The sequence below is a fragment of the Oncorhynchus kisutch genome, linkage group LG11, assembly GCF_002021735.2.
Source record: "Oncorhynchus kisutch isolate 150728-3 linkage group LG11, Okis_V2, whole genome shotgun sequence".
Lineage (NCBI taxonomy): Eukaryota > Metazoa > Chordata > Actinopteri > Salmoniformes > Salmonidae > Oncorhynchus > Oncorhynchus kisutch.
In genome coordinates, this window is record NC_034184.2 from 20,969,324 (window position 1) to 20,985,965 (window position 16,642).

The window sequence follows — 16,642 nt, forward strand, 5'->3', positions numbered from 1 at the left end:
TTTGAGGTTACTACTGAAGTCCTGTTTTCAAGGTCATTCTAGTCTCGATTGTTGTCTGTTGCTGTTTTATTAAACAGCAAAATGCACACCCATGATTCTAATCTTACCACACTTGTCATGCCTCTTAATCTCCCAGTTCAAACAGTATGGTGCAACGACAACTAATTGTGAAGCAAACAGAAGTGCGTCACTCGGTTCTTGGCGTCCCAGGGTGACATTGGAACAGAGAGTGGAGTGACTCAAAACAGCAAGCTAGAGTGAGGGCAGTGAGTGAATCCACATTACATTTTACGTTAGTCATTTATATTTACATTCATCTTAAGGTAGCTGGGTAAGACAACCACATTTCACAGTCATAGTCAATCAAACTTTTCCTCAATAGAGCAGCTATCTTCAAAGTCTGTGCTGGGCAAGTACAGACGTTATTAACTATATGATTCATCCCAAATGCTGTTAATTAATGCGATTAATCACATCCTCTAGGCCAGTCGCATCGGACAGAGCACTCTTGGAGAGAACCAGAGTTATTAAACCTGCAGGTAGGAGAGAGACATACCTCCTCAGTCCCCTCATGTCAGAAGATATGAAAGAGGCCCTTTGAGTGAGCTGCATCAGGAGGACCATTAGGTTGAAACGGGTGTTGACTAATATATTCTGCTGCCTGTTGAGAGATGTTCGTTATGGAAATAGACACACTAGGAGATGGGGATCCAGTTGACAGGCCTTGGTAATTACACTGAACAAAAACTTAAACGCAACGTTTTCAAAGATTTTACTGAGTTACAGTTCATAAGGAAATCAGTCAATTGAAATAAATGCATAATCTATGGATTTCACATGACTGGGAATACAGATATGCATTTATTGGTCACAGATACCTAAAAACAATGTACGGGCTTGGATCAGGAAAACAATCAGAATATGGTGTGACCACCATTTGCCTCATGCACCGCGACATATCTCCTTGGCATAGAGTTGATCAGGCTGTTGATTGTGGCCTGTAGAATGTTATCCCACTCCTCTTCAATGGCTGTGCGACGTTGCTGGATATTGGTGGGAACTGGAAGACGCTGTCATACACGCCGATCCAGAGCATCCCAAACATACTCAATGGATGACAAGTCTAATGAGTATGCAGGCCACGGAGGTACAGGGACATTTATCGTCCAGGAATTGTGTACAGATTCTTTTTTCAGGCTGAAACATGAGGTGATGGCGGCGGATTAATAGCACGACAATGGGCCTCTGGATCTCGTCATGGTATCTCTGTACATTGAAATTGCTATCGATGAAATGCAATTATGTTCGTTGTCCATAGCTTATGCCTGCCCATACCATAACCCCACCACCACCATGGAGCACTCTGTTCACAACGTTGACATCAGCAAACTGCTCGCCCAGACGACACCATACACGTGGTCTGAAGTTGTGAGGCCGGTTAGACTTACTGATAAATTCTCTAAAACGACGTTGGAGGTGGCTTATGGTAGAGAAATTAACATTCAACTGTCTGGCAACAGCTCTGGTGGACATTCCTGCAGTCATCATGTGAATTGTACGTTCCTTCAAAACTTGAGACATCTGTGACATTGTGTTGTGTGACAAAACTGCACATTTTAGAGTGGCCTTTTATTGCCCCCAACACAAGGTACACCTATGTAATGACCATGATGTTTACTCAGTATCATGATATGCCACGCCTGTCAGGTGGATAGATTATTTTGGCAAAGGAGAAATGCTCACTAACAGGGATGTAAACATTTGTGTGCACAACATTTTAGAGAAATACAAGCTTTTTGTGCGTGTAGAAAGTTTGGGAGATCTTTTATTTCAGCTCATGAAACATGGGACCAACACTGTACATGTTCCGTATATATTTTGGTTCAGTGTTAAATGCCACAGAATATAGGACACAGGTTGGTAACCTTTTCAGAAGCATGGACTCACCCCGCCAGACAGAGTGCTCCATGGTGGTGGTGGGGTTATGGTATGGGCAGGCATAAGCGACCAGGTAGAACACTTTAAATGGAGGGCAGACAGATAAAAAATCTATTTGAAAATTGAAATGGCAGATTCAATGTGCACTTTCTCTTAATAACATTGTTAAGTTGCTTGAGTGTATGAGTGAGTAAACCGATCAGTTTTTCATCTATACATAGGCCAACTAATACATCCTTTGTTGCTTTACAGTAGCCATATCAACACCGCCACAGATTAGATGAAGATACCTCTTTTAGAATACATACACCATCAGACAAACATGACAAATGTGATGACTCCACCCAAACCCAACTGAGGGAAAAACACTGGCAGCTGCAACACCAGAAGCACCATAGTGTTATCATGAAATATGGTCCACTTCTGAGATAGGAAATATCACTTATTCATTTATATATATAATTTACATTATTTTTCAAGACTTGTCAGTAGTATGACACACACTGAATACTAATGTTAATATGTTAGACATCATTCTAAATGCTTTATGTCCTCTGAACACCCATCAGTGGTGGTGGCGATGAGGATCCTCTTGACAGTTATGATGAAGCAGAGTGGAATAGTGTTGGCTGAAATATGTAGCCCACTCCACTACTTACTAAGGGGGTGGGGGGGGATTGTGTTGGTTGCGTTAGCTTGTGGGGGGGGGGAACAAGAGGAGCCCATTCCCCACTTTAAGAACCACTAAACTCTCCACTGGGCACATTTGAGTTGTCAACTAACCTTGATTAAATGTGAAATCAACAACAATTCACCATTTCATTGAATTTAGGTGAACAAAATTGGGTGAAAAACATACAATTCCCTTACGCTGATGACTTTAAAAAAAAATCTATCAGTTTACCACGTTGAATCAACATCAAATATATTTGTTTGTTAAAATGGCATGGAAACATTGATTCAACCAGTTTTTGCCCAGTGGGTCTCTATTAGTAATCTGGATGACACAGAGGCTGTATATGTATGAGTAAGTGTGTCATCCTTGCAGGATACCTCCTTGATTGGGGTGTAAACAACAACAAAATATATTGTTTTTTTGTGTCACAGCAAAGGTTGGTTCTGTCCTGGGGGCAGAGAGCACTATTTCTGAAATGAGCATCCAATTCCCAAGGAGTATCTCTTAAATGTGACAGCACAAAGATAGCTGAAGGGCCCAATTATTCCTCTGGATAGGTTTTTAGCTGTAGGCCAATTTCAGTGGCCAAAACTTACCTGATTAGAATATAACCACCTCAGATTCCCATTGTACAAAATCCAAAAGCTGAGGATACATTTTTTGTATGTGAGAAATGTTGAGTGTTTTGCTCTTAAAATTGCAGTGTTGATGGCAGGGCCAAAGAATGAAAGGGTATAACACATTTGTACAAAGATTGCATTTCAGTTAAGGTTAGCATAAGTGTATCAAATCCCTTTTCGTAAATTACTTAACATACAGTGCCTTCGGAAAGTATTGTGACCTCTGGACTTTTCCCACATTTTCTTACATTACAGCCTTATTCTAAAATGGATTGTTTTTTCCCCTCATCAAGCTACACACAATACCTCATAATGACAAAGAAAGAGGTTTTTTAGAAATGTTTTCTAATTTATTACAAATAAAAAACTGAAATAACATTTACATAGGTATTCATTTCATTTACTCAGTACTTTGTTGAAGCACCTTTGGCAGGGATTACAGAATCAACTCCACTACAAGCTTGGCACACCTGTATTTGGGGAGTTGATCCCATTCTTATCTGTAGATCCTCTCAAGCTATGTCAGGTCGGATGGGGAGCGTTGTGCACAGCTATTTTCAGGTCTCTCCAGATATGTTTGATTGGGTTCAAGTCTGGGATCTGGCTGGGCCACTCAAGGACATTCAGAGACTTGCCTGAAGCCACTCCTGCCTTGTCTTGGCTGTGTGCTTAGGGTCATTGTCCTGTTGGAAGGTAAACCTTCACCCCAGTCTGAGGTCCTGAATGCTCTGGAGCAGGTTTATCAGGGATCTCTCTGTACTTTGCTCCAATCCTAACTAGTCTCCCAGTCCCTGCCGCTGAAAAACATCCCCTCAGCATGATGCTGCCACCACCATGCTTCAACGTAGGGATGGTGCCAGGTTTCCTCCAGACATTAAACTTGGCATTCAGGCCAAAGAGCTCAATCTTGGTTTCATCAGACCAGAGAATTTGGTTTCTCATGGTCTGAGAGTCATTAGGTGCCTTTTGGCAAACTCCAATCGGGCTGTCATGTGCCATTTACTGAGGAGCGGCTTCCGTCTCGCCACTCTACCATAAAGGCCTGATTGGTGGAGTGCTGTAGAGATGGTTGTCCTTCTGGAAGGTTCTCCCATCTCCACAGAGGAACTCTAGAGCCCTGTCAGAGTGACCATCTGGTTCTTGGTCACCTCCCTGACCAAGGCCATTCTCCGCTGATTGCCCAGTGTGGCCGGCTCTAGGAAGAGCCTTGGTGGTTTCAAACTTCTTCCATTGAAGAATGATGGCCACTGTGTTCTTGGGGACCTTCAATACTGCAGAAATGTTTTGGTACCCTTCCCCAGATCTGTGCCTCGACACAATCCTGTCTCGGAGCTCTACGGATAATTCCTTCGACCTCATGCTTTGGTTTTTGCTCTGACATGAACTGTCAACTGTGGGAGATGATTCCATGTGTTATTTCATAGTTTTGATGTCTTCACTATTATTCTAGAATGTAGAAAAGAGTAAAAATAAAGAAAACCCTTGAATGAGTAGGTGTCTAAACGTTTGACTGGTACTCTATATAAATAAGGTATATCTGGTTCATTTATTTTATTTGCTAAAAACAAATAAAAAAATGTTTCATTTCATCATGATGGGGTATTGTGTGTAGATTGCTGAGGAAAATGTTTCATTTCATCATGATGGGGTATTGTGTGTAGATTGCTGAGGAAAATGTTTCATTTCATCATGATGGGGTATTGTGTGTAGATTGCTGAGGAAAATGTTTCATTTCATCATGATGGGGTATTGTGTGTAGATTGCTGAGGAAAATGTTTCATTTCATCATGATGGGGTATTGTGTGTAGATTGCTGAGGAAAATGTTTCATTTCATCATGATGGGGTATTGTGTGTAGATTGCTGAGGAAAATGTTTCATTTCATCATGATGGGGTATTGTGTGTAGATTGCTGAGGAAAATGTTTCATTTCATCATGATGGGGTATTGTGTGTAGATTGCTGAGGAAAATGTTTCATTTCATCATGATGGGGTATTGTGTGTAGATTGCTGAGGAAAATGTTTCATTTCATCATGATGGGGTATTGTGTGTAGATTGCTGAGGAAAATGTTTTACTTCAAGTTGTAGAATAAGTAACATAACAAAATATGGAAAAAGTCAAGGGGTCTGAATACTTTCTGAAGGCATTGTAAATATCAAGTGAAATGATACTGTTGTTAAGGAGTCAAGTGCTGAATAGTGCCTATAAAAGTACTTTGCAGGTATCCTTCATGCATCATGTAGATGTTCTTATTTATACTTAGTGCTCCAGTGGGAAAATAGCCTTAACGGTACATACATTTAACATTGGGGGTAAAATGCTAAGTGAAGGGTTAAAGCAAAGTGAAAAGGCAAGTGAGAGAGAGTGAGGGCACTGGAAATTCAAAACAAGCAGAAGTGCTTTGATTTAGTGAGAGAGGGACACTGCAAGAATGTCAACACCTATAAAAAGGACAATGCTAACATGACGTCAGTTCAGTCCACAGGGTATACAGTGGGGAGAACAAGTATTTGATAACCTGCAAAATCAGCAGTGTTTCCTACTTACAAAGCATGTAGAGGTCTGTAATTTTTTCATCATAGGTACACTTCAACTGTGAGAGACGGAATCTAAAACAAAAATCCAGAAAATCACATTGTATGATTTTTAAGTAATTCATTTGCATTTTATTGCATGACATAAGTATTTGATCACCTTACCAACCAGTAAGAATTCCGTCTCTCACAGACCTGTTAGATTTTCTTTAAGAAGCCCTCCTGTTCTCCACTCATTACCTGTATTAACTGCACCCGTTTGAACTCGTTACCTGTATAAAAGACACCTGTCCACACACTCAATCAAACAGACTCCAACCTCTCCACAATGTCGAAGACCAGATAGCTGTGTAAGGACATCAGGGATAAAATTGTAGACCTGCACAAGGCTGGGATGGGCTACAGGACAATAGACAAGCAGCTTGGTGAGAAGGCAACAACTGTTGGTGCAATTATTACAAAATGGAAGAAGTTCAAGATGACGGTCAATCACCCTCAGTCTGGGGCTCCATGCAAGATCTCACCTCATGGGGCATCAATGATCACGAGGAAGGTGAGGGATCAGCCCAGAACTACACGGCAGGACCTGGTCAATGACCTGAAGAGAGCTGGGACCACAGTCTCAAAGAAAACCATTAGTAACACACTACGCCGTCATGGATTAAAATCCTGCAGCTCACGCACGGTCCCCCTTGCTCAAGCCAACGCATGTCCAAGCCCATCTGAAGTTTGCCAATGACCATCTGGATGATCCAGAGGAGGAATGGGAGAAGGTTGTGTGGTCTGATGAGACAAAAATATAGCTTTTTGGTCTAAACTCCACTCACCGTGTTTGGAGGAAGAAGGATGAGTACAACCTCAAGAACACCATCCCAACCGTGAAGCATGGAGGTGGAAACATCATTTTTGGGGATGCTTTTCTGCAAAGGGGACAGGACGACTGCACCGTATTGAGGGGAGGATGGATGGGGCAATGTATCGCAAGATCTTGGCCAACAACCTCCTTCCCTCAGTAAGAGCATTGAAGATGGGTCGTGGCTGGGTCTTCCAGCATGACAACGACCCCAAACACACAGCCAGGGCAACTAAGGAGTGGCTCCGTAAGAAGCATCTCAAGGTCCTGGAGTGGCCTAGCCAGTCCCCAGACCTGAACCCAATAGAAAATCTGTGGAGGGAGCTGAAAGTCCGTATTGCCCAGCGACAGCCCCGAAACCCGAAGGATCTGGAGAAGGTCTGTATGGAGGAGTGGGCCAAAATCCCTGCTGCAGTGTGTGCAAACCTGGTCAAGAACTACAGGAAATGTATGATCTCTATAATTGCAAAAAAAGGTTTCTGTACCAAATATTAAGTTCTGCTTTTCTGATGTATCAAATACTTATGTCATGCAATAAAATGCAAATGAATTACTTAAAAATCATACAATGTGATATTCTGGATTTTTGTTTTAGATTCCGTCTCTCAGTTGAAGTGTACTACCTATGATAAAAATGACAGACCTCTACATGCTTTGTAAGTAGGAAAACCTGCAAAATTGGCAGTGTATCAAATACTTGTTCTCCCCACTGTATATACTATAAGACTCCAGCTTCAGAGATTTTTGCAATTTGTTCCAGTCATTGGCAGCAGAGAACTGAAAGGAAAGGAGGTCAAAGGAAGTGTTGGCTTTGGGGATGACCAGTGCAATATACCTGCTGGAGCGAGTGCTACGGGTGGGTGTTGCTATGGTGACCAGTGAGCTGAGATAAGGCGGGGCTTTACCTAGCAGACTTATAGATGCCCTGGAGCCAGTGGATTTAGCAACGGATATGTAGTGAGGGCTAGCAAACGAGAGCATAAAGGTCGCAGTGGTGGGTAGTATGTGGGGCTTTGGTGGTAAAACGGATAGCACTGTGATAGACTACATTCAGTTCTGAGTAGAGTGTTGGGGGCTATTTTGTAAATGACATCGCCAAAGTCAAGGATCGGTAGGATAGACAGTTTTACGAAGGTATGTTTTAGCGGCATGAGTGAAGGAGGCTTTGTTGCGAAATAGACAGCCGATTCTTGTTTTAATTTTCGATTGGAGATGCTTAATGTGAGTCTGGAAGGAGAGTTTACAGTCTCCAGTCTTACCAGACACCTAGGTATTTGTAGTTGTCCACATATTCTAGATCAGAACTGTCCAGAGTAGTGATGCTAGTCGGGCGGGAGGGTGCGGAAAACATTCGGTTGAAGAACACGCACTTAGTTTTACTAACATTTAAAAGCAGTTGGAGGCCACAGCAGGAGGGTTGTATTCCATTGAAGCTCGTTTGGAGGTTTGTTAGCAGTGTCCAAAGAAGGGCCAGATGTATACAGAATGGTGTCAGCTGCGTAGAGGTGGATCAGAGAATCACCAGCAGCAAGAGCGACAGTTCTATTTTTGTTTCATCAGACCAGAGGACGTTTCTTCCAAAAAGTATGATCTTTGTCCCCATGTGCAGTTGCAAACCATAGTCTGGCTTTTGGATGGTGATTTTAGAGCAGTGGCTTCTTCCTTGCGGAGCCGGCCTTTCAGGTTATGTCTTGTCTGTCTTGTTTTACTGTGGATATAGATACTTTTGTACCTGTTTCCTCCAGCATCTTCACAAGGGCCTTTGCTGTTGTTCTGGGATTGATTTGCACTTTTCGCACCAAAGTACATTCATCTCTAGGAGACAAAACGAGTCTCCATACTGAGCGGTATGACGGCTGTGGTCCCATGGTGTTCATACTTACGTACTATTGTTTGTACAGATGAATGTGGCACCTTCAGGCGTTTGGAAATTGCTCCCAAGGATGAACCAGACTTGTGGAAGTCTACATTTCTTTTCTTCTGAAGTCTGATTTATTTTGATTTTCCCATGATATGAAGCAGAGTTTGAAGGTAGGCCTTGAAATACATCCACAGGTTACACCTCCAATTGACTCAAATGATGGCAATAAGCCTATCAGAAGCTTCTAAAGCCATGACATAATTTTCTGGAATTTTCCAAGTGGTTTAATTTCACAGTCAATTTAGTGTACGTAAACTTATAATTCACAAATCCAGTGGGTTAGAAGTGAAATAATCTTTCTGTAAACAATTGTTGGAAAAATTACTTGTATCATGCACAAAGTCCTAACTGACTTGACAAAACTATAATTTGTAACAAGAAATTTGTGGAGTGGTTGAAAAACGAGTTAATGACTCCAACCTAAGTGTATGTAAACTTCCGACATCAACTGTATAGATCTCTGGCGAAAAATGTCAGTATTTTCTCTTAAGGAAAACCAAAGGCATCATGGAAAAAAATATGTTGGCTAGTAGACTAATATGGGTTTTGTATTAGAAAGGTGTTTGAAAAAGGTTGAAGAACGTAAAGTATATTCATGATGACTAATGGGTTTGTAATGGGAGAGAGAAAGCTGAAGAATAACAAATACACAAATGGGGTATTTTGGGTGAACTAGGCTCCATGAAAGAGTAAAATATTTACATCGTCACAGCCGGACACCCTCTGCATGCACATAAAAACCAGCAGGACAGGAAGAGCAACTAAACTACAAAGGCTGCATAACATGACTGCAAACATGATTTATTCATTCACCAGATCACTCACTATATAAAATGTTCAAAAGTATTAGTGAGCTCACACACATTTAAAAAAAAACAGCATAAAAGTACAAAGTTTAATTTTGAAAAAGAACAAAAGATTGACAAAAGACAGCACCTTAAAAGTTGGTCAAATAAATAACCAGTAGATTTGACTTTAATTAATTTGATGTATTTTGAGTTGAAATGAGTTTGAAGATATATATTGTTTTAAAGTTAGCCTTTCTATTGTGTGTGGGTGGATTTAAATATCGTTCTGTCTCAGGAGAACAACATCATTTAGTCCATTGCTATGGACACAGGCTGCTGATGGAACTTCTGGTCGGAATAAGTATGTTAGCCGTTAAAGCTAGGCATGCAATCCCATACGATAACATGCTTTTAACAGTGATAACAATCATTGGCAGGAAGACCATTCACAGAATGCTGTTCTGGGAAGAGTATGAGTAATCATGAGAGCATAAGCACTCATCCATCTTGAACACAGCTTGAGAGAGGGTCACTAGCATTACTAGCAGATCCCTCAACACTCACATATTGGAGGTAAATATCACTGACTGAGCAAAGTCATACATGTAGATTTCAAACCATTACACAGTACAACATCCTAATAACATGTGGGCAACTGACCATGTGCATGTTATACATGATTAACAACTTTGGTATTCCTAGCTCCTCAAATCAAGCCACATTGAGTGACTGACTAAAAACGTACTAAATTACATTTGTACTCACAAAACCATTCATGTGTTGAACCCATGACATTGCCAATGATTCTGAAAATAAACAATTGGATTAAGGTAAAATAACCTCCATAAACTTCCCCATAGAAAATATATTTGAAAAGCTAAAAATATACTTTACAGGACTGGCTAGAGCTACAATCTCCATAAATTAAAATTCAAAAGCGTTCAATGTTTTGCTGTGAATTAATAAAAAATCAATTTCACCAATGAGGGAAAAAAAAGGCTATTCATAAAAGGCCATACACATTTCATACCTTTCCATCCTACTAAAACCTTCATAATTTAACCCCTGAAAAAAAAATCCCTGAATTAAACCAATTAAAAAGCATCTGAACAGCGTCGTAAAATCGGAGCTGATAGCTCCAGTATGTTGGAAGGCTGAGGCAGGCAGTGCATGGCTGTATTCTCTCTCTGAGCTCGCACAGGCACAGCAGTGTTTTAGGCTTATTAGATAAAAAGGAGGCACGCTCAGTCGATCTCTGGCATGCAAATGCAACATTTGGCCATTCTACCCTGCTTCTTGGTTGCCCTGAAGCCACCCCTGTCCACTGTGTCCAGCAGTCCATCCTGGTAGTGACCAAACTCAGCAATGGCATCCTCCACCCGCGTGATGTAGAGCCAGCTAACGATCACGCCGAAGAACTGCAAACACAAGGAGATTCAGTGTTATGGATGGGACATATGGTCTTAAACTATGGGCTTGGTGGCAACTAGTTCAATGTATTGTAAGGGGGGGGGGGGGGGGCTTTCAATAAATAATGTCACGTCATTACATTCTGTCCTTGATATAAAACACTTTTCCAAAACATTTTTTAAAAGTCTGAAGCATGCCTTCTCAATCAACAGCACAAACCTGAAACAGACAAAAACTGCAATTGAATGAACAGGAAGCCGTAACTTTTGCTGATTCTAAAGCTCAAGCTATGTGCTCTTACTGTCAACAGCCCTAAAAAAAAAATAGCAAATCACACGGCAGAGAATTTAATTTTACTTTTGTCAAGCAGCAATGTGCAAAAAGCATGAAATAATCCATACAGTACATCTGCATCATCTTGAGGTAAAAATCTCTGGTTAAGAATGCATGAAACAATGACTTTCTAAAAAAAGTATCCTTGTGGGTATATGACATGTTAAAAGTATCCTTGTGGGTATATGGCATGTTATAACTATTCAAGTGCTGTAGACGGCAAGTCAAGTCAGCTATGAAGTGACATTTTAGTTCCATAACTCGTTGACTGAGTGGTCTGAAACTCAGACATAACAGTCTACTCCAAAGTCACTGAACTGATGGCTAATCAAATCTAAGACTTAAATCAAATCAAAGAACTACTGACCACTTCTTCTACCTTGTCTCGATGGCCTGTTTCAAATGAAAGTCGGCCTCATTTTGTTAGACAGAGTCAGGAGTTATACAAGCTACGTGGGAGGTTTCTTCAAATAACTAGATTACACATCGAATGATTAATCTAAACAACAAATAAGCATTAATACCCTCAAATCAATAACCCATGGGAGAACCTTTGTGACCCATGTCCTTTCTACAACTCACTTTTGTGAGAGATCAATACAGGGGGATCAAGAAATCAATAGAGAGGGAGTAGACAATGGTCTAAATTATATATAAAAAATGCCAGTCAGAAGACAATCCTTTTGTTCTACTTTACAGCCACATACTATGAAACACAGAAGCACAAAATCTGTTGAAGTCAATACCCTCCAAGTTGTGTTCCCTCCAATGCTCCATATTATTGGACAAATTGGGCACCACAAACAGTACATCGAGTGTACAAAAAATTAGGAACACCTGCTCTTTCCATGACAGACTGACCAAGTGAATCCAAGTAAAAGCCATGATCCCTTATTGAGGTCACCTGTTAAATCCACTTCAAATCAGAGGAGACAGGTTAAAAGAAGGATTTTTAAGCTTTGAGACAAATGGGACTTGGATTGTGTATATGTACCATTCAGAGGTTGAATGGGAAAGACAAAATATTTAAGTGCCTTTGAACGGGGTATGGTAGAAGGTGCCAGGTGCACCGGTTTGAGTGTCAAGAACTGCAAAGCTGCTGGGTTTTTCATGCTCAACAGTTTCCCATGTGTATCAAGAATAGTCCACCAACCAAAGGACATCCAGCCATCTTGACACAACTGTCGGAAGCATTGGAGTTAACATGGGCGAGCATCCCTATGGAACGCTTTCGACACCTTGTAGAGCCCATGCCTGGACGAATTGAGGCTGTTCTGAGGGCAAAAGGGGGTGCAACTCAATATTAGGAGGGTGTTCCTCATGTTTTGTACACAGTGTATATAGAATAAATAAAGAATAAAAGCAAAGAGAAGATAATTAAAAGGAAAGTCCTACTTTCTGAATATATAATTGTAAAACATCATCTAATTTGGCAAGGTATGTAATCAGTAGTCAAGAGGTGGACAAATTATTGAAGGGTAGGTGATTCGTCTGTGTGTCTGTCAAACTATTATGGGAGAAAAATCTATTGACTTGGTAATTTTGTGTGGTGTAACTATGTCAAAATAGCCTAGAATTACAATCTTTTGATTGAAAGGGGTCTTGAAAAGTCTTCAAAATCTTGCTAGATTATGTTATTTGTATTCATTGTTTTCAGAGAAACAGATTGTATTTGGACACATAGTTAACATGTGACATCATTGGCCCTTCACAGTAGACTACAGTCGGTCTACAACATTTCAAAGAAAATGTTCAGTCTTATAAGCATAACTTTTTTTCTATAAGATACAAGTGGTAATAATGTTTATAATTGAACATAGCTAATTAACAGGAAATTATATGGAGCATGTAATGAACCAAGGCTCCTGGGACCGTTATGGAACACCTTCACCAACTGCAAAAAAAAACAAAAAAAACTTTCTGGATTTATAGTACCTAATTAATCCCAGCTATGGTAGAGGAGCATGGACGTTACAAACAACAAAGTCCTTTAGGTTCCTTTACTCAAGGTCACACTTCAAGAGAGGCTTCAACAGTGAACCTACATGGACAACACAATACATTTCCTCAATGTGTTCAGCCCAAGTCCGTTATTGAGAGGGTTCTTGCTTATGTCCTCCAACCTCCCTTACTCCAAAATGGCCTCATGATTAGTTATCAGCTGTAAGTAATGCACTAATCTAGAATCACTGCTGTGCAAATACTGCTCTGTCTTGGCCCATCTATAGCAGAACCAGGTAAACAACATATATCAAAGTGCTGTCTCCATAGGGAAAGTCTGCGAATGGGGTGATGTGTCACATAAACCAAAATGCCTCATCTTTGCAGTGGAGAAGAATTTATAACTGGGAGGCCCATAAAGCATGCCAAACACACTCATATTCTGAATGGATCTACAGTACCAGTCAAAAGTTTGGACACACCTACTAATTCAAGGGTTTATATTTATTTATCATAATTCCATACGTGTCGTTTTGATGTCTTCACTATTATTCTTCAATGTAGAAAACAGTAAAAATAAAGAAAAACCCTGAGTAGGTGTGTCCAAACTTTAGACTGGTACTGTAGGTCCAGGATACAATCCGGTCGCTCTTTGGTCGGCTATGCACCTTTTAAGGGCAATGTTTTCCGCGTTTGTAGAGACCCCATTCATGGGGACATGGGCCTAGACATTTCATGGTGCTCTTGTGTACCTGTAGGTTTGTGTTGCATATAAACATCATAAACCCTTCTAAAAGATAAGAGTAGTTAGGCAGCAGATGGGGACTTGGCTCACAGTAATGCAATTTACGATAACATTACTCATACCCTAAAAATTGATTTTGATTTTCCTACTGCAGATTGATAGTGGATTAAAGTTCCAGTTGACATATTGTGGTGACGATTAAACATTCATTTGTGCCAAATATCTCCCAAAAAAAGATCATAACATCTGAGAAACTACTCACAGAATTTCAATGTGTAAATTCAATTTTGCATATTTGTCCTGTTTTCCCACTGTGCTTGATAAGATGGACATAGAATTTGAAACCAATGGAAAGTGTCCAATGTGTCAATCAATGATTAGTTCTGAGAGGCAGACATTATAAAGTGATAAGCAAACATTTGTAGGGGCTTCCACTGCAAGCTGTGACTGGGAAGCTGCATCACCCTCTCTAGCTAAAATATGAGACCATTTTAGAAGCTACATTTAAAAAAATGTTTTGATTTAACGAAGAAAAAAAAAGGAAAGCTCACAATAACAGCATATTTTCTATATTTCACTGCATCATACCCCCCCCCCCCCCCCCCGAAAATCAGTTTTTAAACCATTATGTGGAAACCAGTACCTTTCTCCTGCTACAGCTATTAACCAAAGAGCTGTGCCCATAACATTTGTGTGAATCATTACTTGTGTATTGTTGGTGGACATCAGATGTCAGTCTGAAATGGCATGGTGGTTAACTCTTACCTGGGGGAATAAGATGCCAAGCAGCAAGCCAGCCATTATCTTATAGTTATCCATGAACCAGATGAAGACAGCATCAGTACAACCTCTGATGTAGATGACATTCTGCAAGTCCAGCCTCTAAGCAGGAGGGATATACATTTAAAATGGCAGGCCTTTGTGCAAATCTGTATGACTGATGTGTGTGATATGATCTTTCATACATATGTGATAACAAATAAAAAATGAATGAGAAAATGAATGCACTGTCCCTCTGTATGACATCAGTAAACATCAATTTCCCATTTAGACTTTCACAATTCGAAATTGAGACCGTGAGAGACACCGAGACAAGATTTTGTTCAGATAGTCTTACCTCTTTGTCAAGGACCTTATATCCACATAGTGTGTTGGTAACCTCATTAGGCTGAAAAGGAAGAACATAATACTAAGTAAAAGTGATAACAGATTTGAGCACATCACTAGCAAGTTACACAAGCATATTTGAAGTTAGGATACATCCCTTGAGGATTATTCAAATAATGAATCATAAATGAGGAATCTTCTCTACAATGTCCACCTGCTTTTCTACAATAGAAAAACAAAATAGCTTGTTATGAAAGTACATGCATTTCTGTAGGCATGAAAAGTAAAATAAATAAAATGTATAAACGTGGGAACCCTATGATTGGTATCGTCTAAACTGGTTGTGGAAATATTAGATCTCATGTCAAAAAGGTTGGGCACCCCTGGTCTAGTTGAACTATTTTAGAAGTTTGGCCCTTGGCTAGTGATTGTGATGAGTGAGAGAGATCAAATCAGTCCCAACATTAGGGAATGGATATGTAGGCTAATATCCAGCCTAAGATCATGTTCAAAAGAGCAACCAATAAATATGTTAAAATGTTAAATATTAGCTAAGACTTCAATGAAAATATTACTAAGTAATGTAACCAAATGCTCCAAGTCTTATTGGAACAAGTTGACAAACATTGCTAAAATCCTAGCTTTGCCCCCCAGGATGTGCATTACTTATTAAGGAGCAAACAGTAGACAGTGATAACTGAGGGAAAACACAACATGAATGACCCACACCAGGGAAATCTACTCCCTTCAGCTTGGGTGGTTCACAGCAGAGATGGAGTACTTTGTGGAAAACTGGTAAAAAGCTCTACAACTTCTAAACCAAACAGACACCTAACTTTCTTTTCATAGACAAAATGATGCTGTAAGAAGTTGTCCATTCTATTTTACTTGAATTAATTCCACTTGAATGATAGCAGGTATACATTATTCAGTGTACTTTGACATAAATATCCCTGAGCACTGAGCAACTGTGCATGTTCAGAAAACAAAATGAGAAGTCTTTCAATATTTTTGTTCAATAATGACAGTTACCATAGGGGAGAACATGTGATATGGCCGCAAGACCATGGGCATTTTGACATGCATAAAAAAACGGAACCTCGGGAAAGTTGCAGAGTAGAGGCACTTTAAATATCAATAGAACTAAATTGTTTTAAACAAAAAGAGCTAAGACAGACATGTTCCAGATTGTTCCAGCTTTTTATTCCCTTCAGAGACTGGAATTTTAATTCGGAACAAACAATGCATTTTTTTGTTTCACCCTTTTATACGAAGCCTTGTGAGGTATCAATATCTGGATTTTAGAGATAAGATAATACATTCAGCCATGGGGATCCCTGAAGGTTATCTGCTTCTATATCTCAAATCCCAGCAACTATATGTTGAAAATCATGAGCTTGAAAGACAACATGCATCTCTCATTTTGACTTGCTATTTTTACCAATCAGGTTAAAATGTAATCTTTGAGATGACAGACAAAAGGTTTGCATGCCCATAATAAGATTAATAAATAGACCAAGATACTTTTTTACCTTGCAATTTAAAATCAGGATAGTATATTAGGATTCAGAGCCAGATCCTCCTACAGTGGCATGACAGCACGAGACCCCATCCCCAGCTGCCTGGAGGATGTTATCTTTGTACTTTTTAAGAACACTAAATGGTGTCCAGTTCTGCTGAGTGACATCCTGTCTGACCAGCTGTGCTCTCAGAGAGACGGGATCACATTCACAGAAAGAGGGGATCACATTCACAGAAAGAACTCACAAAGCATGG

At 40.1% G+C, this 16,642-nt stretch overlaps 1 protein-coding gene across 2 annotated transcripts in view; it reads right to left on the reverse strand.

Moving 5' to 3' along the window:
* Positions 1 to 9,327: 9,327 nt before the first annotated feature.
* The window catches only part of tspan15 (tetraspanin 15), a 41,780-nt gene continuing 34,465 nt past the window's right edge, over positions 9,328 to 16,642 (reverse strand). The window contains exons 6-8 of one of the 2 annotated variants that reach the window (XM_020495508.2): positions 14,877 to 14,927; positions 14,525 to 14,641; positions 9,328 to 10,748 (exon numbers count right to left, since the gene is read on the reverse strand). In XM_020495508.2, coding sequence (XP_020351097.1) covers positions 10,575 to 10,748; positions 14,525 to 14,641; positions 14,877 to 14,927 — 342 coding nt within the window. In that variant the 3' untranslated portion in view covers positions 9,328 to 10,574. Of the gene's footprint in view, positions 10,749 to 10,846; positions 10,960 to 14,524; positions 14,642 to 14,876; positions 14,928 to 16,642 lie in introns of those variants that run through there. The other variant, XM_031835441.1, reaches the window with a different exon arrangement.